At 39.5% G+C, this 21,097-nt stretch overlaps 7 protein-coding genes across 17 annotated transcripts; 4 read left to right on the forward strand and 3 right to left on the reverse strand.

Annotated features, from left to right (window-relative positions):
• Nucleotides 1-547: 547 nt before the first annotated feature.
• On the reverse strand, nucleotides 548-5,061 carry Dmtn (transmembrane and coiled-coil domain 2 protein Dmtn). 4 transcript variants are annotated; one of them, XM_066300692.1, is made up of 9 exons: nucleotides 4,932-5,061; nucleotides 4,766-4,866; nucleotides 3,290-3,759; nucleotides 2,927-3,149; nucleotides 2,742-2,869; nucleotides 2,242-2,494; nucleotides 1,851-2,184; nucleotides 1,619-1,800; nucleotides 548-1,298 (listed from the first exon to the last, which is right to left on the reverse strand). In XM_066300692.1, exons 3-9 carry the CDS (start codon nucleotides 3,747-3,749, stop codon nucleotides 1,175-1,177), a joined length of 1,704 nt encoding a protein of 567 aa, XP_066156789.1. In that variant the 5' UTR covers nucleotides 3,750-3,759; nucleotides 4,766-4,866; nucleotides 4,932-5,061; the 3' UTR covers nucleotides 548-1,174. The 4 variants fall into 4 exon arrangements, with proteins under 4 accessions (XP_066156789.1, XP_066156792.1, XP_066156791.1 ...); XM_066300695.1 differs by adding an exon at nucleotides 1,436-1,545 and having other exon boundaries at nucleotides 4,766-5,056; XM_066300694.1 differs by having other exon boundaries at nucleotides 2,242-2,482; nucleotides 4,766-5,054.
• A 346-nt stretch (nucleotides 5,062-5,407) lies between these two features.
• Nucleotides 5,408-5,749, reverse strand: LOC136349212 (GSK3-beta interaction protein-like). The gene has a single exon (XM_066300612.1). It carries the CDS (start codon nucleotides 5,747-5,749, stop codon nucleotides 5,408-5,410), a length of 342 nt encoding a protein of 113 aa, XP_066156709.1.
• Nucleotides 5,750-6,086: 337 nt separating this feature from the next.
• On the forward strand, nucleotides 6,087-14,349 carry mRpS9 (mitochondrial ribosomal protein S9). Its single transcript, XM_066300713.1, has 8 exons — nucleotides 6,087-6,441; nucleotides 6,551-6,793; nucleotides 6,883-7,056; nucleotides 7,109-7,194; nucleotides 7,253-7,497; nucleotides 7,551-7,666; nucleotides 13,838-14,000; nucleotides 14,223-14,349. The coding sequence occupies exons 1-8, from the start codon at nucleotides 6,400-6,402 to the stop codon at nucleotides 14,312-14,314; spliced, it is 1,161 nt and encodes a 386-aa protein (XP_066156810.1). The 5' UTR covers nucleotides 6,087-6,399; the 3' UTR covers nucleotides 14,315-14,349.
• wtrw (water witch) lies at nucleotides 8,044-13,473 on the forward strand. Its single transcript, XM_066300685.1, has 7 exons — nucleotides 8,044-8,272; nucleotides 9,919-10,095; nucleotides 10,151-10,540; nucleotides 10,598-10,893; nucleotides 10,958-11,189; nucleotides 11,290-11,463; nucleotides 11,563-13,473. The coding sequence occupies exons 2-7, from the start codon at nucleotides 9,923-9,925 to the stop codon at nucleotides 13,235-13,237; spliced, it is 2,940 nt and encodes a 979-aa protein (XP_066156782.1). The 5' UTR covers nucleotides 8,044-8,272; nucleotides 9,919-9,922; the 3' UTR covers nucleotides 13,238-13,473.
• On the forward strand, nucleotides 14,233-17,195 carry Mvd (mevalonate diphosphate decarboxylase). 3 transcript variants are annotated; one of them, XM_066300711.1, is made up of 8 exons: nucleotides 14,233-14,309; nucleotides 14,669-14,792; nucleotides 14,855-14,925; nucleotides 15,604-15,718; nucleotides 15,840-16,057; nucleotides 16,115-16,510; nucleotides 16,569-16,736; nucleotides 16,925-17,195. In XM_066300711.1, exons 2-8 carry the CDS (start codon nucleotides 14,741-14,743, stop codon nucleotides 17,075-17,077), a joined length of 1,173 nt encoding a protein of 390 aa, XP_066156808.1. In that variant the 5' UTR covers nucleotides 14,233-14,309; nucleotides 14,669-14,740; the 3' UTR covers nucleotides 17,078-17,195. The 3 variants fall into 3 exon arrangements, with proteins under 3 accessions (XP_066156808.1, XP_066156807.1, XP_066156809.1); XM_066300710.1 differs by lacking the exon at nucleotides 14,233-14,309 and having other exon boundaries at nucleotides 14,484-14,792; XM_066300712.1 differs by lacking the exons at nucleotides 14,233-14,309; nucleotides 14,669-14,792; nucleotides 14,855-14,925 and adding an exon at nucleotides 15,242-15,431.
• On the reverse strand, nucleotides 17,184-18,478 carry sun (stunted). 2 transcript variants are annotated; one of them, XM_066300729.1, is made up of 4 exons: nucleotides 18,318-18,478; nucleotides 17,764-17,894; nucleotides 17,587-17,613; nucleotides 17,184-17,300 (listed from the first exon to the last, which is right to left on the reverse strand). In XM_066300729.1, exons 1-3 carry the CDS (start codon nucleotides 18,344-18,346, stop codon nucleotides 17,600-17,602), a joined length of 174 nt encoding a protein of 57 aa, XP_066156826.1. In that variant the 5' UTR covers nucleotides 18,347-18,478; the 3' UTR covers nucleotides 17,184-17,300; nucleotides 17,587-17,599. The 2 variants fall into 2 exon arrangements, with proteins under 2 accessions (XP_066156826.1, XP_066156825.1); XM_066300728.1 differs by lacking the exon at nucleotides 17,587-17,613.
• Nucleotides 18,479-18,663: 185 nt separating this feature from the next.
• On the forward strand, nucleotides 18,664-21,040 carry Arp2 (Actin-related protein 2). 5 transcript variants are annotated; one of them, XM_066300700.1, is made up of 10 exons: nucleotides 18,664-18,890; nucleotides 18,993-19,103; nucleotides 19,183-19,197; nucleotides 19,348-19,368; nucleotides 19,526-19,684; nucleotides 19,748-19,876; nucleotides 19,935-20,123; nucleotides 20,176-20,400; nucleotides 20,456-20,663; nucleotides 20,726-21,040. In XM_066300700.1, the coding sequence occupies exons 1-10, from the start codon at nucleotides 18,825-18,827 to the stop codon at nucleotides 20,839-20,841; spliced, it is 1,239 nt and encodes a 412-aa protein (XP_066156797.1). In that variant the 5' UTR covers nucleotides 18,664-18,824; the 3' UTR covers nucleotides 20,842-21,040. The 5 variants fall into 5 exon arrangements, with proteins under 5 accessions (XP_066156797.1, XP_066156801.1, XP_066156799.1 ...); XM_066300704.1 differs by lacking the exon at nucleotides 19,348-19,368 and having other exon boundaries at nucleotides 18,665-18,890; XM_066300702.1 differs by lacking the exon at nucleotides 19,183-19,197 and having other exon boundaries at nucleotides 18,665-18,890.
• Nucleotides 21,041-21,097: the final 57 nt, after the last annotated feature.

Here is a 21,097-nt window from a genome sequence, read left to right on the forward strand (position 1 = left end):
GAATATCTACTCGTACTTAATTAACACCCTGTATATCCGGACTAACTGATCGTATCGCTCGTTAAATAATGATATTTTTTAATTTCTCCCGTGTATAGAAAAGGGCACTTTCACTATATGTTAAGAAACCATCTTTAAGCCGAATAACTAACGTAGTGAAGTTTATGTTTAGCCTTCAGATTTTATTGAATGAAGCTTATCGGGTGTGTAGACAACATCGTCACATTGAATTATTTTTATTTTATCAAAAATTGATTAAAAAATTGTTTTTTAATCATTTATTTTCTTGATTATATGGTCAACATAGTGTTGCTTTAAAATTAATTGGGGGACAAGTGCCAACGTTGTTTCTAGAATTTATTTTTAAACGTGGCCTTGCACACGTCTTATTGATATTTTGCCCAGTGATGGAGAAATTAACTGCACGTCTGGCGTTTTCTTCTTCTTCTGAAACTTTTTAGTGCCACCTGAGCCACCTTGAAAGGTCATCCAAATTGTACAGGTACTTTTTCTTTTGGGAATTGTAATGGTAATAAGACGATTATACTCAAGATAAAAATAAAAATTTTTACTTTTTCAATACACAAAAATACAAATACTTACATAGAAAATAACCGTTTCGAATTAAAACTAGAAGTAATTGATTTACTTGAAATCTCTGGGAGCGAGCGCAAATAAATAACAATAATCCGAATGAAAATGATCGAATAAATAAGGGAATTAAGAGAAAGTCGTTGATACTATAGTATGCGCGTATCTTCAAAGTTTACTACCAACAATAATAATTAACCTCTCACTCTTTCTCTCTGTCACTTAACTTGACCTATGAGTGCATCGGCCTCAAGGGGGTGCAGCTTGAACTACAATGTACGACCTACTAACAGCTACAATAGTAATATATATACGAAATGGACGAACATGTTGTGTTTGGGGCGTTTCCTAACTACCTATTTTGTCCCTACCACCTACCAAGACCGCGCTCAAATCACAAATTGACTATAATATAATAAGGTGTGTGAAAATCAGTCAGAAGCGTGACACTCGATGTTACTACGCACGTCATACTTTAAAACAAGTAAATTGAGCCAATTAGCTGCCTTCACGTCTCACTGAGAGTCCTTGAAACCGCTTCGGAAAGCGTTAACAAATTTTTGATTGATCGGCGCCACTTTCGCTATTGGTCCAAAGTGTCCTTGAGCCGCTTCATGACATGGCCGCCTATGTCCCGCACCTCCGGCCATTGCTTAAGTGTGAACACTATAGCAACCACGCAAACCACAGTGGTGATGATGCGCACCCTGAAAATGCGCGAAATTTAAGACCCAACACAATGCATAGATAGTTTGAGGATGCAAAAATGCAGTTAGTACTACACCACGCCCATTTAAAAAACAATCAGTCAGTCTAGGTTTACTCCCCATAAAGGTATACGTACACGGTCAGCTTTTCGACACGGTCCGGGACAATAACGACCATTTGGAGTTATGGCTTATCGGGCTCGTTTTACCTTCTGTTATTTCCGTTACAGTCACGGTACGGCTCGGGCTGCGGATCAAACAATATTGTGGGTCAGAATAAACTTAGACTGACGCCGTGATTCGTCGACGAGGAGTGTTACCTGGTGCGCAGGAAGGGCATTATAATGCCGGCCCCCGTGGCAACCAGCAGCAGTACCACTTGCAACACCGTTAATAACACGTTGATAAGCTTGACGACCAGCGCGCGTGCATTGGAATTGTCTAAGCCTTCTAGCATAACATACTGCTGCTGCTGCAACGCTTGATGCTCCATTTTTTGGATCTATAACATTATAAGATTAATCTCTAACAAAAAAAAAAGAAATCCTTTACCTTTGTTTGACAATGCTCTAACATCTCATGAATGTCTCGTAGACGTTCTTCACTTTGATACTGCACCTTTTCCTCCATGTCAGCCATAGCCTGCTTTAAATTCTCCACTTCGTTTTGATGCAGCTCTGTAAGATCATTAATTTGTTCCTCTAGCCGCTCAGTACGGAATCTCTCCTCTTGTATCGCTAGATTATTTAACTGAATATCCGTATGGAAACTCTTGATAGTTTCCAATCCCTCCCTGAAGCTATCCAGCTGCTCTTGGAAGTATTTCAGCTTCTTTTCTAGTTCAGTAAGACTGTCCTGCATACTAGCCTCCTGAGGATGTCCATACCTAAAAACATCTTTTATTTCTCAAACCAAAAAAACAAAGCTACTAGTAAAAACGGACCTTCCGATACTTTCACTAGTGACGCTACTCTCGCATTCGGATCCATCATCACTAGGAAACTTGCGTTGGGCCCCGCTGTGTCTCCCTTGCATGCTACTTTGGGAAGCAGTCATTGGCAACGTGGCGCTCCCTCCGTGCTTGGTTCCGCTCTTCTGCTGTCCCGAACCTTCTTCGACTCCGCCTGCCACGTGTTTGTCTGCGCAACTTCCCTCGGATCCGGTGGTTTGATTGGTCGCCGGCCCTACGTACCAAGCTGCGCGGTGAACCAATAGAAGGGGGGGGAGAGGCGTGCGGTTAGACAAACGTTCAGTGCCATTAGTTAAGGAAGGGGAGTGTTTAAAGTCACTTTTTTAGGTATTACTACGCAGGTTTACAGAGATTAAGCGGTTAAATTACCTGCTTCATCTAGGTTAATGGCCCAAATGTCCGCGATTACGTTGCAAATGGAGAGAGTAATAATTTTCATGCATTGAGTTTAATAGTGGCAAAGGGATACTCACTTGAGAGTTGGCTGATGTTGTCGGCACTACCGAATTTGTTTTTGATTAAATGAGCGAATTCTTTGGGTTTCGACATGACGGAGCCTCCGAACCCAGTTATTCCGTCTCTGATATTGCCCCCAACATTCCTGAAAGGTATTCAGTTTTTCAGGCGCCACTGTATTAACAAATTCAATAATTCTCACTTTAATCCTTGTCCCATGTCTCTCAGCACTTCCCTAGGAGGACGATGGCTCTGAATCCCCTTCTCCACATCATGTACCTTCTTTTGGTATGCATCCAGTTTCTTCTGTAGCTGTGCAATGGTCTGAGCACTCTTTTGGTTCTTTTTTTCAAACACTGCCTTGATTCTCTGAACCTGGTGTTTATCAGCATTGCCAGCTAGTTTTAGGTATTCATTCACATTATCTATACATGAGAGAGGGAGGTTGTAAGAAGGTGCAGGATTACCATTTTAGTATAATTGTACAAAATTTATTTTATCTTTTCACATGGAACATTTTACAAAATAAACTTGATGCATTTAACACATTTTTGCTTAAACTTACCATCTCTCAATTTCTGCTCCATTTTGATCAAATCCCTCACCCTGACAATTTTACTTCCCAATCTCTCAAGCACAGCACTGGTTTTGGCATCCATCAGGACTCCAAAATCAGTTTCATCTTCCTTAATTTCGCCAGAACCATTGGAAATGAAGGAGGCTGGATAGAGGTCCAAAACATCTGGGTCCTGAGACACATTGGCCAGTAGAGCTGTGGAATCATCAAGAGTAGTGGAATTATGATCAAGGTGGCTTTTGACCAATTGAGTGGGGCTTTTGTGGCGTGAGGGCCTGCCTTCATGGCTCTTACTACTTTCAGCTGAGCCATGGCTGAGACTTTTAACATGGTGAGGGTGAAAGGTCTTGTTGTCCTCCACAGTAGCATGTCTAGCAGGGGAGGTACTACGACTGGAGGTTTTGCTGGTGGCAACCTGTTGGGTGGCAGTCACATGGAGGCTATCCATGGCAGCTAACCTACAAATGATAGCCAAGTTCGCTTGCACTCATAGTAATTATTAAGTACTAGAAAACCAATTAGTGCAGTAAATAATGAATAATCACCATGAGCTATTTACTACTGAAGCCAAGGTGCTGAGTCATGTTTAATTGAACTAAAAATGTATCTTTAAATGTCTAATATGTAATCTGCAGGCTAAGAGCAAACTGTCTTGAATAAAGAACCTTTCTTCTATGAATTAATAGTGTATCAGAGGGAGTATTATTATTGATAACCTTTCAAACATTACACTGCTGCTCCTTAATAATTATTGCAGAATTATATTGTTGTTTATAAGCCAGTGTTAATAATTGTATATGTGACAATGATAAACAATGATTGTGACCCCATGGGCCCAGAATGAGGAAGGGCAATGTGTTTTGTGATATTACACTCAGCTGGTTAGTTGAGAGATTTTGGAACTAAGTCCTAAAAATAGGACTTGGAGAGGTTATTTTTATTACCCAGAAAATATTATATAAGGTCCCAAGGGACGTCAAAATATTTTAATAAGTAATTTGACTATAACAATAAACAAGGTGACACCTTGACTTCTCTAATGTACCCAAAAGATATTCAATGCCAGTTGAAATAATTTAATTGAATTTCACTGCTGATATTTAATGGTTCAAAAAAAATGGCAGTGTTGGGAGTCATGGGGAGCCATAAATCACTGGATTAATTAGTAATTACCATGCAGAGTGCATAGGTTATAGGATGAGAGAGGGGAACAAAGTTATGAAAATTTCCTGTTTATTTTAAAAATAAATTTAAATGTAATAACAGGAAAGTTGGTAAATGATGTTTATTATTTAGTTACGCTGAGATTTAGTTATAAACAAAGCATGACTGATACTTGAATTAGTAAACACCAAGTTTAGCAAGCCCTTTCAAAGGGGCTCTCAATTTGTTTCTACAGTACTATGGCTTCCCTAGCAATAACTAGTCTATTGCTATATCATTAAGGATATTCTACAGTCTTACCTCTAGGAAAATACCCATACAAAACCCATTCTAAAGTCCAGAATTTAGATTGGAAAGTGACAAAGGTCCTCTTGGTGACCCTGGTGTAGTTTACGCCCTAACTGGTTAGTAGCGGCCGTGATTATCTCGGAATACGGAAGAACGGAGTTTAATATTCATTTCTTACCGAACTTAAGCGGTCAACGACGCTTTATCATCGTTTTTATCGCGAAAATAGTCTCATAATACGAGGAAATTCGCTTAAAATGAATAACAATGGTTGTCAATGTCTAAACTCACAATCAGCTGATTGGTTCTGTAAGTGTGAGGTGACTGCGAGAGAGAGCGCCACCATGAGGCAATGATTAAAGATACATTGTCAAATTTGAGAAGTATACATTAATTGTCTTTATCAACTTTATTACCTTAAAGATACCGAATATTGAATTTTGATACATTTTAATTTGGTTAAATTTTATTTGAAGACTATTAAAAAAAAAACAAACATCTGCCAACTATAATACCCCTCAGCACCGTTGCCACATTACCTCTGTCAATAAAATTCCTAAAAACAGGGAAATTCTATATACTATTTACTTAAATAATTCTCTGTTTGTTCTTGAAATACATGTTTTGTTAATAACACATCAATGCTAATATTGACTATTTGCAATAAGCTAATTTCTTAAACAAAACATCAACAAAAGCCTCTTTGAACTTTGCACTGACGGAATTAAGGAGGGCATAAGGGGTCTCGTAGTAGTCCCCGTTATCCCAGTCGTTGAGGTCGAAATCCTTGCCGCAGAACCTGAATCCGTGTACGGTGAGCTCGAAAGTGTATTTTTGCCCCTCCAGCGTTTCCACGTTCAGGAAAATACGAGAGTTGCAGCTTTCCAGGGCTTGGGAAACTTGGATGGTTTTTACGTGGTCTTTGATGTCGTTGATGACGCTCTGGGCCTCTTCCTGCCACCCTTCCGCGTCCAAGACACGGTCCTGGTCACCCATTGTGAAATAAGAAGCTGTTTGAGCTATTTTTTAGTCATTTTGCGGCTTTAAGGACGTTTTGGTTTAGTCGATATCTCGACGTAAATAAATTATGAATACAACAAAAATAAACGAGTTGCAGTGTTGCCACTGTGAACATTCATTTCTTTAGCGGTTGATTCCCGTTCAGGTTTAGGTGGATTTTGTTTATTTGATGCCCTAGAAAAGGAGAGGTTGTGATTATCTTGAAAATGCCATTTAGGTCGCAGCTTTTATTAAATTGACAACAATGCAGTCTTGTTTCTAACCCTACTTTTACCATATTAAAACTGGTTTTATTTTTTAAGTAACTATTTCGTGCATGAATGTTTTAGTCTTCGATTTCAACATGCAATTCTTGAGAAGTAACAAGTAATGTTTATTTAAATAATTTAGTTAAATGAAGAAATTGGCAAAATTCGCGACATTGCCACACCGCCAGTTATAGTTCTTTGATTTTTAAGCTCTGATATCTTTTATTGTTTAAAAAAAGTAAGGTTTGATGTTCATTAAAATACATTTTTGATTTTTGCAGGTTTTATTATAATTTTCTCGATTTTCTTATTTAAATTAATCAATTTAAATCCACTAAAAATTGTCCTGGACGTATATATAATATCAAAAACACTGCAATGTTGCGGCGGCTGCACATCCTCAAGGATCCTCTAAAATCCGTAGGTTTCCTTCCTTCCTGAATCTCAAAATAAATCTTATTTATAACTCTCAAAACATCAAAACCTACTCAAAAATATCAGAAATGTTTGATTCTAATACTCATTCTAGGCCCGCCTTTTATCAGATGGTCCTAGACTATCGAACAGTTTAGATGGACAAAACAGCCCCACTTCAAGCAATCAAGTGGAGTCAAAAGGCACCATAAGTAAAGCTATGAAAGCCTACTTGGAACGAGCTCAAACACATGATGAATTCATGAAGACTCAAAAGTATGAATTTGAAATTGGGAAACGACATTTGGCTAACATGATGGGGGAGAACATTGAGGCCTTTACGCAGGAAGATGTTGATGTAAGTCTTGTATTTCAGTTCTTTTCAAAATGCTTGTGAAAAGGAACAATTATTTTCCTTTATTTCTAAGCACTAAAAATTTAATTTAGAATGCCATTCAATACCTGTTTCCAAGTGGTTTATATCAAAAAAAAGCCAGACCTCTAATGAAGCCTCCAGAGGATGTTTTCCCACAACGGAAAGCTGCTGAATTTGATCAAACTGGAAGACCTTATCACTTCTTATTTTACACTGGCAGGCCTAATTTTTATCAGCTTTTACATGTGAGTTTATCTTGGTCTTATCAAATATATTTCCTAATGGCCATCTTTCCAGACTGGAGTTCAACATATTAATGATTTATATAAATTTGAGGATAGTATGAACAAGAAACAGTTAGTTCCAGATCCCAATTTAATACTGTAAGTGGCTGCTTATATATTAAAAAGAAGATTACTTGAAAATTGGAGAACATTCCAGGGATTTATCTGGGTCTCAGTGGATGGACAAACAGGCACTTGAGTTAAAACTAGTGGAACCTTTATTAGACAAAGAACATGATAGTTTTGTTAATCTAATGGAGAGACTGCTGAGTTTGCCCTATTCATACAAATATAAAGACTTTATCTTGGAGTATCGAAAACCTTTGGTGAATCAGTCAAAAAGTTCCATAACTATTAAGCCACAAGTGGGAGAGGATGGTCGGGAGTTTGTTACAGTTTATGGTAATTTTACAATTGGGGCAAAATTTTTTATGGTTATTTGTTGTCTATTAAAGAGTGTCGCCGCAAAAGGGCCATTGGCAATGTTACCTTGAAGTTGCCAGGAACAGGATGTATTAGCATTAATGGGAAAGATATAAATTACTTTGAAGGTATCCAACAAAGGGAGCAGGTTAGTAAAAACTTTGTTGTTTCTATTTTGTTGGTTGGCAATTGAGGTTTTTTGGGTATTTGTAAGAAATTGATTTCACCAGCGTGGTTGCTCAGTTATGTGACAAGTAAGTTGAATAAATAATTAGTAAAGGAGTATTTTGAATAAGGTACTTTGCAGGATTGTGACTGCCAAGGCAATTTCTTTGTATTCACTCGGATGGTAAGTAGTTTTGCATCACATAGGTCATCTTGTTTTTTAACAAATATGCCGTCTAAAGTCAAGAAAAAGCCACGTGGTCATATATTCGATATTATGTGACAAATTTATACTAATATTATTTTGCCACTATTTAATTTTAATCTTGAGTTTAAAGGATTTTCCTCGCGTCGATTGGTAGTTTGAGATTAGTTTCGGCAACACCGTCAGATTAAGCATTTATCTACTAAATGCCCCGATACACAATGGCGATTTGAAACGTCTTTTAAACGGCAATTTTTCAATTTATTTTCGCGATTATTCGCAGTCCGATTGTTTAGTTTTCCGTTCTCCGAGACCGACTCCCAGAGTGGTGCGATTGTGATGGTCAATTTCCCGGGTTTTGTGCGCCGAAAAGCGAATTTTTAGGTAATGTTTCATGGGGTTTTTTTGGGCATTTGTGACAGGATGTGTTTTTGTGACGTAAACGTCAATTATTAATAGCCTTATGGCCTACGCGGCATATGATGGCGACTGATTGGATAATCGAATTTATGGCCATTGAAACAATTAAATGGAATTTTGTTTTTTTTTATGTTGAACATTTATCTGGTTCCGTTTAGTCGTGAATCTAAAGCTTTGGCAAATATTTTTTTGGCTTGAATTCCCACAATTAAACCAACCATCAAGCCGTATAAACAACACAAAAGCATTCCAATTCAGCTGTCTCCCATGTGCTTTGTGGGAAAGCATCAAAACAATACGGTTAAACTTCGCGGAAATTCGCTTAAATTAAAAAAGTCAATAGAGTGCAGATCCGGTCATCGTGGAGGCCTTCCCAAAAAAAAGACCCAAAAACGCGCAATCTTCTAAATAGATGTCCTATTGAGGCCGAATTAAGCGTCTCCTACTTGTGCCGATTGCACTTTGATGCGTTTAGCTTACTGACCGCCTGACCTAATGCGACATAAATTATATAGTTGAACTTGTTTCTGAGGTTTCTTCTGCCTTCGGATGTTGCCAGTGGTGTCTGGTAAGGACGCGTTGCCTCTGATTAGAATCAATTATTGTCGCGATGAGAAGTAAAAATGACGTTAAAGTACCGTTACAAAAAAAATTCAGTTTCTCGATGGTAAATGTGTATATCACTTAGTGATTTTCGTGGTTCTCGGACCTTTTTTTGCGGATTTACAACCACTCATTAAATTCCGTTCAATTAAACAAATTATAGATTGTCCAACAAAGCTTTAGACAATCCTCTTTTTTCAGGTTTAAAGGTTAGTACCAAATTACCGCGGCCGCAATTGGTACCTACCAATTTTTAAGCTCTCTTCTACAACACGTATAAAATGGCATTTTTCAAATTACAAAGTATAAATATTTGCCAAAGCTAATCTTCACAAGAGATTAACAATTGTAATCACGTTAATCTGGAAGAATTGTATAACGTACGACACATTGGCGTGAAGGTTTACGCAGAAATTTGCATTGCTTAATCCATTTGCGAGTGCCATGTATTGAGCGCGTTTTTAATGAGTGTTGGAGATTCAATTTTGAGTAAGTTTTGTCCTTTTTAAGTGAGTGGCGAGAAGTTGAAGAGGTATAGATCTCTAATTATCTTGTATATATCATTATTCGTTTATTTGTTTCAAAGGTCAATAAATTGTAGAATTGATATTTGATTTAGTGAAACACAAAACAGCCTATTAAAAGAATTCTTTATTTTTTACTATAAATTAATTGTTCCCGTGGCAATAGATAGTTTGTTACTGGATTTGTAAATTGTAGAATTTGAGCCGTTGTTTTCCTCTCTGAAACGGGTCAAAAACTCTGCTTCTAATTTGATCTTATGGCACCATATACATCCCAACCGACTGGCAATAAAACGTCTCATTCAGCAAATAATCCGAGCAATAAACTTAATAATTCAGGTTTAAGATTAACTCTAAACCCCTCTAATAAAGGAACTAAACATTGGGCTCTTATTGTGAAATCCAGAGGCTCTATAGAACATAAACAATAACAAATAAATCTGTCGGTACTGACAACTAACCACAGGGTGGCGGTTTTTGCAGGTAAATGGTTTCTTCCTCAGATGAGCGCAGTCAAACTATCAGAATGGATAATCTGGGCTTCGAGGACCGGCATGCCAGCTTGCGGAAATTGGGTCGGTCAGTTAGTGCGCATGCTGAGCCAGAGAGCCATCCGCTGTACATGAATCAGACCAATGCCACTGTGCCCAGATGGAAGAGGTGGGAGATTACATATTAATCTATTAATCTAGGAAGTTAATAATGATGATAATAGATCAAATCACCAAGATCCATTAGCGGTGTTAGAGGAGCAATACCCCTCAGATGAGTTCGACTATGAGTACATGGAGTGTGGGCCCAGCCCTCCGGCGGATCATATACATAATCCGTATTATGAGAGCTACGAGGAGGTCCCTACGCATGATTTGTCCGTCCAGATTTGTCACGACACTATAAGGAGCAATCTTATTGAGCATATGAAAGCTTCATCGGGCAGGCACCATTACTTCGACGATATCGAGAACAAACGTATAACCTTAGACAATCTCGAAGAGTCTTTTAGAGGTGCCAACAAATTCGAGATCAGCATCTGCTTCCTGTGGGCCGCCTTTCTCAAGCGCTGGGATCTCCTGGACGGCCTTCTCAAGCTCGGGGCTCAGCTCAAGTAATGCCACCATCAAATAAAAGCTAAAAATATACTAACCGTGAATACTTGACGAAGGTACTACGAGCCGAATCAAGGGCTCAGCGCCCTGCACCTAACAGCGTTCAGTAGCTGTATCCCCGGCACACAGTTCCTCTTGGCGCAAGGCAGCGACGTGAACGCCCTTTACAAGTGGTACAGCCCGTTGCACTGTGCAGCATTCGGTGATAGTCCTGAGACGGCCATGATCCTGTTAAACAATGGAGCGCGAGTACAAGCACGTACCAACAGTCCCAGTCACTGCAATGAGAGCGCTTTACACTGCGCAGTGAGGGCGAATGCAGTCGCCTGCGTCAGACTCTTCACCGTTGAAGGTCTGTAGAAAGTCTACAAAGTGTTTTTTTTTTGCAAGTTTTTTTGATGCAAAATTGCATTTAGGAGCCGACGTGGGCGAAGTGGAGTTTTCTGGCATGTCGCCCATCCATCTAGCGGCTGAATTGGGCCACGCCCAGTGTCTACGTATCATGTTAGAAACGAAAGGTGTCAACGTCAATGCGCGTACCAAAGAAAAAGAGCAGACGCCGCTGCATTTGGCCGCTGAGGGCGGCAATGCTGAATGCATCGACATCTTATTGGACAAAGAGGCAGAGGTTAACGTCCGAAACTACCGGTAAGGAATGTCATTTGTGAAAGTTTGTTTGTTGTTTCATTTTTTACTTTGTTTCCTCTATGTAACATTAAATTCAACATTTTTCTCTGGCTGTTTTCAGTCTGCAGACTCCTTTACATTTGGGGGCGCGTGCGCAATCCTACGACAGTGTCGAGCTGTTGCTCGTCAAGGGCAGAGCGGACCCGAATATTCCTGATTGTGACAAGCGCATTTCGTTGCACGCGGCAGTCGGTAAATCGGCCCGATCTTATGACATTATCGAGGTTCTCGTTCGGTAAGTGTTTTTCTCTAACCGACCTTCATGAATTCTGGGTCCTCCATCTTCCTCCCTCCCCCTATTTATTCGTCCTAAAACTTGTTCGATTTTTTTCAGTCACAAAGCGGACGTAAACGCCAAAGACCAATTCGGCTACACTCCCTTGCATATGGCTGCCCTTAATGAGCTCTCGCAATGCGTAGAGAAGCTCCTCTACCACGGCGCTGACATCACCGCTAAATCCAAGTATGGGAACACTGCCTTAGGCATTATAATCCGTAAGACACCCGCTTCTTTGGTAATGGTGCGCCAGAAACTGGACCAGGCCATCACGTTGCACCGCCACCCCGAGTCTTCCAATCGCGAGGTGGAACTAAAACTGGATTTCCGCAGTATCTTGCAACACTGCCACCCCCGGGAGATAAGTTTCCTTAACACTTTTGTAGATGAGGGTCAGAAGGAGATTTTATTGCATCCTCTATGCTCTGCTTTTTTGTATTTAAAATGGGAGAAAATCAGGAAGTACTACATTGCGCGCATGTTCTTTTGCTTCATCTTTGTGTTAAGCTTGTCGTTGTATGTGTTGACTGCGCTGGCGCACAATTGTTACAATCACGGCAAGGATTTGAATGACGTAATTGAGCTCTGTGAGAAGAAGTCGATGATGGGGCATATGCTACGCAACAACCCGTTTGTGATTGAAATGCAGTGGTTTGTTTTGGTTGGTATTACCGGGTGCGAGATTTTGCGTAAAGTCTATGGTATCACCGGTTACCCCTCGGTGCGGCAGTATTTGTCCCACCCAGAAAACATCATTGAGTGGGCAGTGATCATCAGCGTTTTCGTCATCTCATTTGTTTATACCGGGAGGACCTACACGTGGCAGAATCACGTGGGAGCTTTTGCGGTGCTCTTCGGGTGGACTAATTTAATGCTGATGATTGGGCAATTGCCGGTTTTTGGTCCTTACGTGGCCATGTACACTAGAGTTCAAAAAGAGTTCGCTAAGCTCCTTTTGGCCTATTCTTGTCTACTCATCGGGTTCACAATTAGCTTCTGCGTGATTTTTCCCGACTCCTCCACCTTCGCCAATCCGTTCATCGGCCTGATCACCGTTATGGTGATGATGACCGGGGAACTCAGCCTGGACCTTCTAGTAGACGACGATCCCGAGGACCCGCCTTTTCTCCTGGAAATCAGCGCTCAAGTCACGTACATAATGTTTCTACTCTTCGTTACTGTAATCCTCATGAACCTCCTGGTGGGCATTGCTGTCCACGACATCCAAGGCCTGCAGAAAACCGCAGGTCTTTCCAAACTAGTCAGACAAACCAAGCTAATCTCCTACATAGAGCTGGCACTCTTCAATGGCTATCTCCCTCAGACAGTGCTGAATCTCCTCCATTGGACCGCATTAGTTTCTCCCAAAGCTTATAGAGTGGTTTTGAACGTTAAACCTTTGAATCCAGGGGAGAAACGACTCCCCAAAGACATCTTGGAGGCCGCGTATGAAATTGCCAAAAAAGGAAGCATGTACAGTACCGGCACTTCGAGTCAGAGCTCCAATAAGATGAATAACAACAACGTTATGGAGGACTTGAGCGGCCTGTACGACTTCAGTGATTCAGCGTCCATCACACCCCTTCACAACAAGGTGGACAGAAACGCGGACATGATAGACAGTCTGAGTAAGGAAGTGCGCGATTTGCGGTTGCTGCTTATCAAAAACATGAAGCTGCTGGAGCAATATGCTCGCAGGAAGAATTCAGTGAAGAACAGCAATTCCAGTTAGTTTTCGCTTTCTGGTAGAAAGTATTTAGATTGTCTGTGATTCTTGTGTGAAGGAATGAAGGAGGTTCAGCTGAAATGCATGTTAAAACCTAATCAGTTGTAACTCGTCAACGGCTTGTGAAAACAGTACAGTGGACATAGGGAATCCTTCAACAAGGTCTATGCGACAGTGTTCGTTTAATAATAATAATGTGATATTAGGGAGTTTTAGAAGTTGTGAATGGTTTTGATTTTATAGGGAGATTTCGATTTCGCGGTAGTATTTGAACTAACCTAAAATAGTCTTTAACCACTTATGCGTTTTGGTATTAACCTCAAATCTAGGGACTTAATTGGTAGTTTCATTGACACCTGTCAAAGTTGTCATCATATTAAAACAGTGATAGTTTTGTCCTTGACGTTGTCAAGGTCATATTTCCAAAAAAATGGATATAGGTAAGTTTACGGTATGATTATTTAGGAATTGTGTAGAGCTATGGATATAAACTTACTTCTGAGGTATTAATAAAGCTGCATTTTTAATTCCTTGTTACCCCCCACGCGAAACCTCAATTGCAAACCGATTTTTTTTGTGTTTGTTGCCATATTTCAAATGTTCTAGGTACTTTTTCCTTTAATTTTCTCGAACATGCTAAATAAAGTCGACTTGGAGGCTGAGGTTGAGGGGGGCGGCCCATCGGGACAAGCGGGGGCCATACGATGGGGGATATCCTGGGGTCTCAAGAGCTTTGTTGACGAAGAAACTGTTGAGAAAATGAGATTAGGTTCGTAAATATTAGCCCAAAACAGGCAAGTTGTATTCAATTTGCCTGGAGGTTTTTTTTAATTTTTCCTTAACTTCAATAATCAAACGAGTAATATGTGACATAAATGTCAATGATCCTTGACTCTTTTGGTATACACTAACCCGACATTCTACGTCACCACCGATTTTTAATTGACTTTTTAGTCAACAAGTTTGACAGTTGTTTGCTTGATGATTGCAGCGGGGTTATTGTCTTTCGATGTGAGAACGAGGGAACGAAAGAAGCCGGGGCAAGCGGGAGCCAGGAAGAAGTTTACGTGGAAGAAGCGTTAGTTACCATTTTGTTTCAATAAACTTATTTTAAGTCATTTTGTATGTTTGATTTTCGCGTTTAAAAACCCGACAAAAGTCCTAAATTTTCTTAAAAGTTGTATATTCCTAATTTCGGTGATATTTTCTAAGTCCCCAATATGAGAGTTCACACGTCATTTAGGCAGTGACGTCACGCTTACCGTAAAGGTAACTGACTAAGTTTGGCAACTCTGCGAGTTTACTCGTCTGTCACTTTGTTGATAAGTGAGGTTGTGTCACGAAACGTAAACATAAACTCGATTTGGATATATAAAGGATCTTAAAAAGTTTTTACCGTTAAGTGGCTCATTATGAACTAATACTTGTCTTGAGTAGGTCGCGACAGTTTCCGGGCTCCTGATAAACACCTTTTCTTTAAACTACTGCTGTTGTCCCACGGTCTGCAACATGAAAATTGTTACCTGTGTGGCCCCAGTAAATATTGCTGTGATTAAGTACTGTAAGTAATCCTCACGCGACTTGGGCAATTACACTTTAAAGTGATTTTTTTCTGGGGTTTAGGGGGGAAAAGAGACGAGGACCTCATTCTGCCCATTAATGACTCAGTCAGTGCCAGCCTTAGTACTGACGTAGTAAGTAGAATGACGGAATTTCGTTAGAAACAATTATGGAAGTATCGCAACAAAATGTTAAAAACAAGGGCAAGTGATTGGATCTTTTGGAACCTTCTAATGGAATTCTAAAAGCCACAAGATGTTGTCAAACTCTTTACAATAGCAACCAATCCAAGGGACACCTAAATTGACATTAACAGTAGGTCAGGTAACGGGTTGATCACCTTAATGCGTGTGGTTGCAACAGTTTTACAAACTCGTGTCAAGATGATATATTGAATTAACTGTCATTCATTAACACTACAAAATGGCGAATTGCTTTTTTCTAAAATTCACCATTTATCCTGTTTAATCATTTTGGAGATACTCCCTGTCATTGTAACCAAATTCCACTTATAACAGAATAAGTGTGATGTCTTATCTTGGTGTTCAGACATAAGTTGTTGAATTAATTATGTAAACGACAACACGAGCTTCGTTTCATTGCAATTCTGTTGTAATATGGAATTGTATAGATCCTTAAGGCGCTTTCAAGTTCAGGTCAAGATGCCATAAAGGTCAACGAAGATGCGTTTTTCGATGTTTTCCAGTGGTTATTTGAATTTATTAGATTTTAAAATATACAGGATGAGCTTTAAATGAACTTCTCCAGAAATAAGTTTCTGTCACAATACTTATGCAACGTTGCTTTTCCAGATGTGCACCAAAACAACAGTAATGGGCTCCCCATCGTTCGCTGGCGACACCTTTTGGTTGAATGGGAAAGAACAGAGTTTTGACAACCCCAGGTTAAAAAAATGCTTGAAAATCGGTAAGTGTTAACTAATGTTAACGTGCCGAGTTTATTCAAAATGGCCACCGCTCGACATCTACTGTACCGTTATTCCCATCGGCAATCTTGAATTTTCACAATTTTTTACTTTTTTCCATAGTCAAACAACGATGCAGTCCGAATCTTCCTCACTTCAACTGGAAAATTTCGATTTGTTCTGAAAACAATTTTCCAACTGCGGCAGGTTTGGCGTCTTCCGCTGCCGGATACGCATGTCTAGTCTATGCGCTTGCGCAGTTCTATGAAATTACCGGGGAAATCTCCGATATCGCCAGGCAAGGCTCGGGCAGTGCTTGCCGAAGCATATACGGCGGATGGGTAAGAACAGCACTGACAACGTTGCGTCTCAGAAGGAAATGTGTAAAATTCTATCAGGTAGTATGGCACAAAGGTGCATTACCTACCGGCGCAGATTCAATTGCAAGGCAAATCGCGCCAGCCACTCACTGGCCGGAAATGCGACTCGTCATTCTCGTGGTGAATGACAGCCGCAAAAAGTACAGCTCCACGTCAGGAATGAAGCGTACAGTGGAGACCTCTACGTTGATTAAACAGCGCGCAGATGCGGTGGTGCCGCTTAGAGTGGAAGCCATTACGGCGGCTATCTTAACTAGAAATTTTGAGAGTTTTGCAGACTTAACTATGAGAGATTCGAATCAAATGCACGCGGTGTGTTTAGACACTTTTCCTCCCTGTGTTTACATGAACGACACGTCACAGGCGATTATCGATTTAGTGCACAGTTTCAACGAGTACAAGAAGGCTAATAAGGTGAGTTTGGTGACAGGCGTCATACGCAATTTTAAAGTGACAAGTCATATTATTGCAGGCGGCGTATACTTTCGACGCAGGTCCGAACGCCTGCATTTACTTGCTCGATTCGGAAGTTGAGGATTTTATAAGTCTTGTAAATTATGTTTTTCCCAAATCCGAGGCAGTTGACCGCAATGCGTATTACAGAGGACTGGCGCAATCATTCGATAAACCTTGCGATGAGGTAAGGACTGCCGTGAACCGATTCCTGTCGGAAGTTGCCCGATTGTAAAGTTTGACGCAGCTAATTCTCCATTCAGAAAATCATATTTACCTTATTAACGATATATTTTTCGATATGGTACTTATACTCAGCTATTTTTTCTCTTACGGATGATTGACGTAGCTCACTTTTTTCTTTTTTTTTTTAAGGACATAATTAAAGCCTTGCATTTAAGCCCTTACAATAGGGGGATGTTGAAGTACATTATCCACACAAGAGTTGGAGATGGCCCCAAAGTTTTGACAGATCCAAAGGAGCATTTGCTACAGAACAATGGCTCTCCAAAAACAACTTCCAGTTGACAAGTACGAACTTATAGATTTTGATTACTTGTTAAAAGTGACGTCTCGGGAGTGGGAAATTTTTTTATGCAATGAGTTTCTACGTTAACAAAAATAAAACCGGAAATATTCTAACAAAGTCTCTATTTACTGTTCAGACATCTTCAACTTACATAATTATTGGAACTTAAAAAATGATATTAACTTCTAGATCATGCTGCTGGTGACTAGTACTCTGTGGTTTCTGCAATGAGAAAAGAAAACTGAAGAACGTTTGCCAGGCAGAATCATTAGACTAAGATGAGTATGTTAATTGCCAGTGTCAAAACTGACATAATGGGATAAAACGTCAAACATAAAACTTTAGTTGTGGTCATGTTGGATGGGTTTATCAGCTCAAAATGGGAAGGTTAATGATTTAACAAAAATTGGTAAAAGATTGTTACTGGTAAACCACATTATTAAGTAGATATGCACACTTCAAATGGGTAATGTGGATCAAAAATGGCAAAAAAACCCTGTCAACTTACAGCAATTATTGCTTTACTCCCTAACATCTGCAATACATAAAGTAAATAAATAATTATTGCCCTCTCAAATTCCTTAGAAAATTCTTTTCAGCTATATCATAACAAGTGTCAAACATTAATGGCACTTATCAAATCAACCATAAGTTTTTGATTAATAAATTAGATATCACCACTTACTTATGGGCTTTCCATCTTGCCATTTGGTCACTTTAATGTGGGAATCGTTCCGTTTTGCAGCATCAGCTCTGAGGTCAGCCTTTAAGGCCTGTCTGAGCACCTTGGCGGCAATGTTGGAGTAGTTAATGTAGCTGAAACAAAAACAAATTTGTCAAGTTACAATTGTTATATCTAGGGCTTCTTTAGAACTTTGTTTCATAATAAATTAAAGAGCAAATTTGAGTATTAATACTGCTAAAGGGATTATTTATGTATAAAATCATGCAGAAATAAACCCTTTCAACATAACGATTTGAGACTGAGTTCACAGACATGATGTCATGAGGAACAGTGGCTCTTTTTTCAGTCTAATTGAGGCGAGGGTTTTTGCCTTTCTAGGGCTAATACTACTACCTCTATTAAAGCTCAAAATGTGCTCCGCGTGAAGCTATTTAAACAAGGCCTGAAATAGTCAAAAACTCGATCAGCTCTGATTTTACAGTCTTATGTAACCTAAAATGGACCACAACATTGCTGCTTTTTTAGGTTTAAAATTAAAAGAAAACGGTGCTTACTTTAGTCCGGCAGCTCTCCAGGCACTCATTGTGCAATTGTTAATTAAATGTGTGAGAAATAGGAGAAAATATATAAATTAAAGGGCCAAGCGATCTAACACAAATGACTTAAAAATTGACCCTAAACCACACTGTTAAACATCTATCGGTCATTATTCTATCGCTGAAACTACTAAGTACTGTCTTTATCTACGACTGTGAGATAAACAGGGATCGATATTGCCTCAATAATTTTTCAACGTGGCGCCATCTTATGGTCCTCAAATTTCTTAGATTTCTTCTCATATTGCTCTCTTCTTCTAACACTTAATGCAGACAAGAACAAAATTAAAACATGTCAATGCCAAAAAACGTCCCCTTAACGATTACTAAACGTCATCTAGGTGTGGTTTTATTTTACTTTAAATAACAACAATTTAAAACGCTTTTTTTTAAGATAAAACCCCCTTATTCTCGTGCAAATACCTGGAATCCTTATTCGTTATTTAGTTAAATGTGAAGTGCATAATGGGCTCAATGGCAAAAATGGACTGTGAGGGCAGGAATGTGATTGTTTGTGACAACGGAACCGGCGTAAGTAGGCTGGACCAATGACTCAGATGAGCTCTCTGAGGCCTGCTATCACCCCCTGTGAATGAGGGCTAGTACTTTAAGACCACAATGCTTTAATTTTAGTTTGTCAAATGTGGCTATGCAGGGTCTAACTTTCCAGCCCATATCTTTCCGTCAATGGTAGGGAGGCCTATAATTAGGGCTGTGAATAAGATAGGAGATATTGAAGTTAAGGTATGTGTTCTCTTGACTATCTTTGATTTGCCATATAAAGCGTCAAAATATATTAAACAAGGGAAGTGACTTTTTCTAGGATCTTCATGTGGATGTAAGTTTCTCGTTGATTTGCTGCTAAATGTTTAGATTTTTCCAATTTGCTTGTTATGAACGCTGCCTTTTGTTCAGTAGTTTTAACCTTAACGCACTTAAAGGTGCCTTTACCTAACACCTATAGTATTTCTCATTTACATGCCTGCAGGAAGTTGCAAGCACCCTTCCTGTAAGTAAGAGCTAATATGTAATAATTAACAACACCACCAGATTGAATGTGTTCATTTTTGTTATTCACATCCCCATTTCCAATGTAACATTCCCTGCAGCATGGAAAGTCCCATTCAGTGAGTCCCCATAATACATATTATTGAGCTTGTTTTCAGGACCTTATGGTAGGTGACGAAGCATCAGCTCTAAGATCACTGCTAGAAGTTAATTATCCTATGGAGAATGGGATAGTACGCAACTGGGAGGATATGTGTCATGTCTGGGACTACACATTTGGGCCACAAAAAATGAATTTGGACCCTAAAAACACAAAGGTTAAAAAAAGACAAAATTGGGAGTAGCCCCAAATATCAGTTGTTTTTTTCTTTTGTTATTAGATTCTTTTGACTGAACCGCCTATGAACCCCACAAAAAACCGTGAGAAGATGATTCAGGTCATGTTTGAAAAATATGGTTTTGCTGGAGCTTATGTTGCAATTCAAGCTGTTCTGACACTATATGCGCAAGTCAGCAATTTTTCACCTAAATGAAATTTTCTTCTGAACGTATGACTTCTTACAACAGGGTCTTCTTTCTGGGGTAGTCGTGGACTCGGGTGATGGAGTAACCCACATTTGCCCAGTCTACGAAGAATATGCTTTGCCGCATCTTACCAGACGTCTTGACATTGCCGGACGCGACATCACTCGATACCTCATTAAATTGCTTCTACTTAGAGGTTATGCATTTAACCAATCTGCTGATTTTGAAACGGTAAAGTTTCTTTGTTTCTTGGTTTTAAAAACCTCAAAAGCCAAATCTTCAGGTCAGAATGATGAAGGAGAAGCTGTGTTATATAGGTTATGACATTGAAACTGAGCAAAGACTGGCTTTAGAGACTACAGTTTTGGTAGAGCCCTATATTCTACCAGATGGACGAGTTATTAAAGTGGGAGGAGAGAGGTTCGAGGCTCCAGAAGCATTGTTTCAGCCTCATTTAATCAATGTTGAAGGACAAGGCATTGCAGAGTTGATTTTTAACACCATTCAAGTAACAATTACATTTTCTGTTTCCCGTCTTTTTTTTTGCATTATGCCAATTTTAGGCCGCCGACATTGACATGAGACCCGAACTCTACAAACACATCGTCCTCTCCGGGGGTTCCACAATGTACCCAGGTCTTCCCTCTAGGTTAGAAAGAGAAATTAAGCAGCTCTACTTGGAGCGGGTGCTGAAAAACGACACTGAGAAGTTGACTAAGTTTAAGATTCGCATTGAAGACCCCCCTAGGCGTAAGGATATGGTGTTTATAGGTGAGGAATTAATTTTTATGGATTAAGTGAGACTTTTATGCGTTTTTTGTATGTTGTACTAGGTGGGGCTGTGTTGGCGGAAGTGATGAAGGACCGAGACGAGTTCTGGATGTCTCGGAAAGAATACGAGGAGCAGGGCGTGAAAGTGCTGAAAAAGCTCGGTACTAGAGCCGGCTAGTCAGAGGCATTTTGTTGTTGAATTTTATAATGTTTATAGGTACTTTTTGTATATTTTTATTACCGCAGAAAATCTAAGTTTTATGGAATATTTAACTTTATTATTTTAGTCTAATTTCTAGATTTTAATTTTAAACGATTTTGTAATGCAAATTCAGTATTTCGGCTTCAGAAGAGTATAATAAGAACATTCCTCAATGCATTTTAGTTTCATTTGTATAAAGAGTAAATTTTTTATATAATGGATGATGTTTCTC

This window comes from Euwallacea fornicatus, chromosome 37 (assembly GCF_040115645.1).
Source record: "Euwallacea fornicatus isolate EFF26 chromosome 37, ASM4011564v1, whole genome shotgun sequence".
NCBI classification, from domain to species: Eukaryota; Metazoa; Arthropoda; class Insecta; order Coleoptera; family Curculionidae; genus Euwallacea; species Euwallacea fornicatus.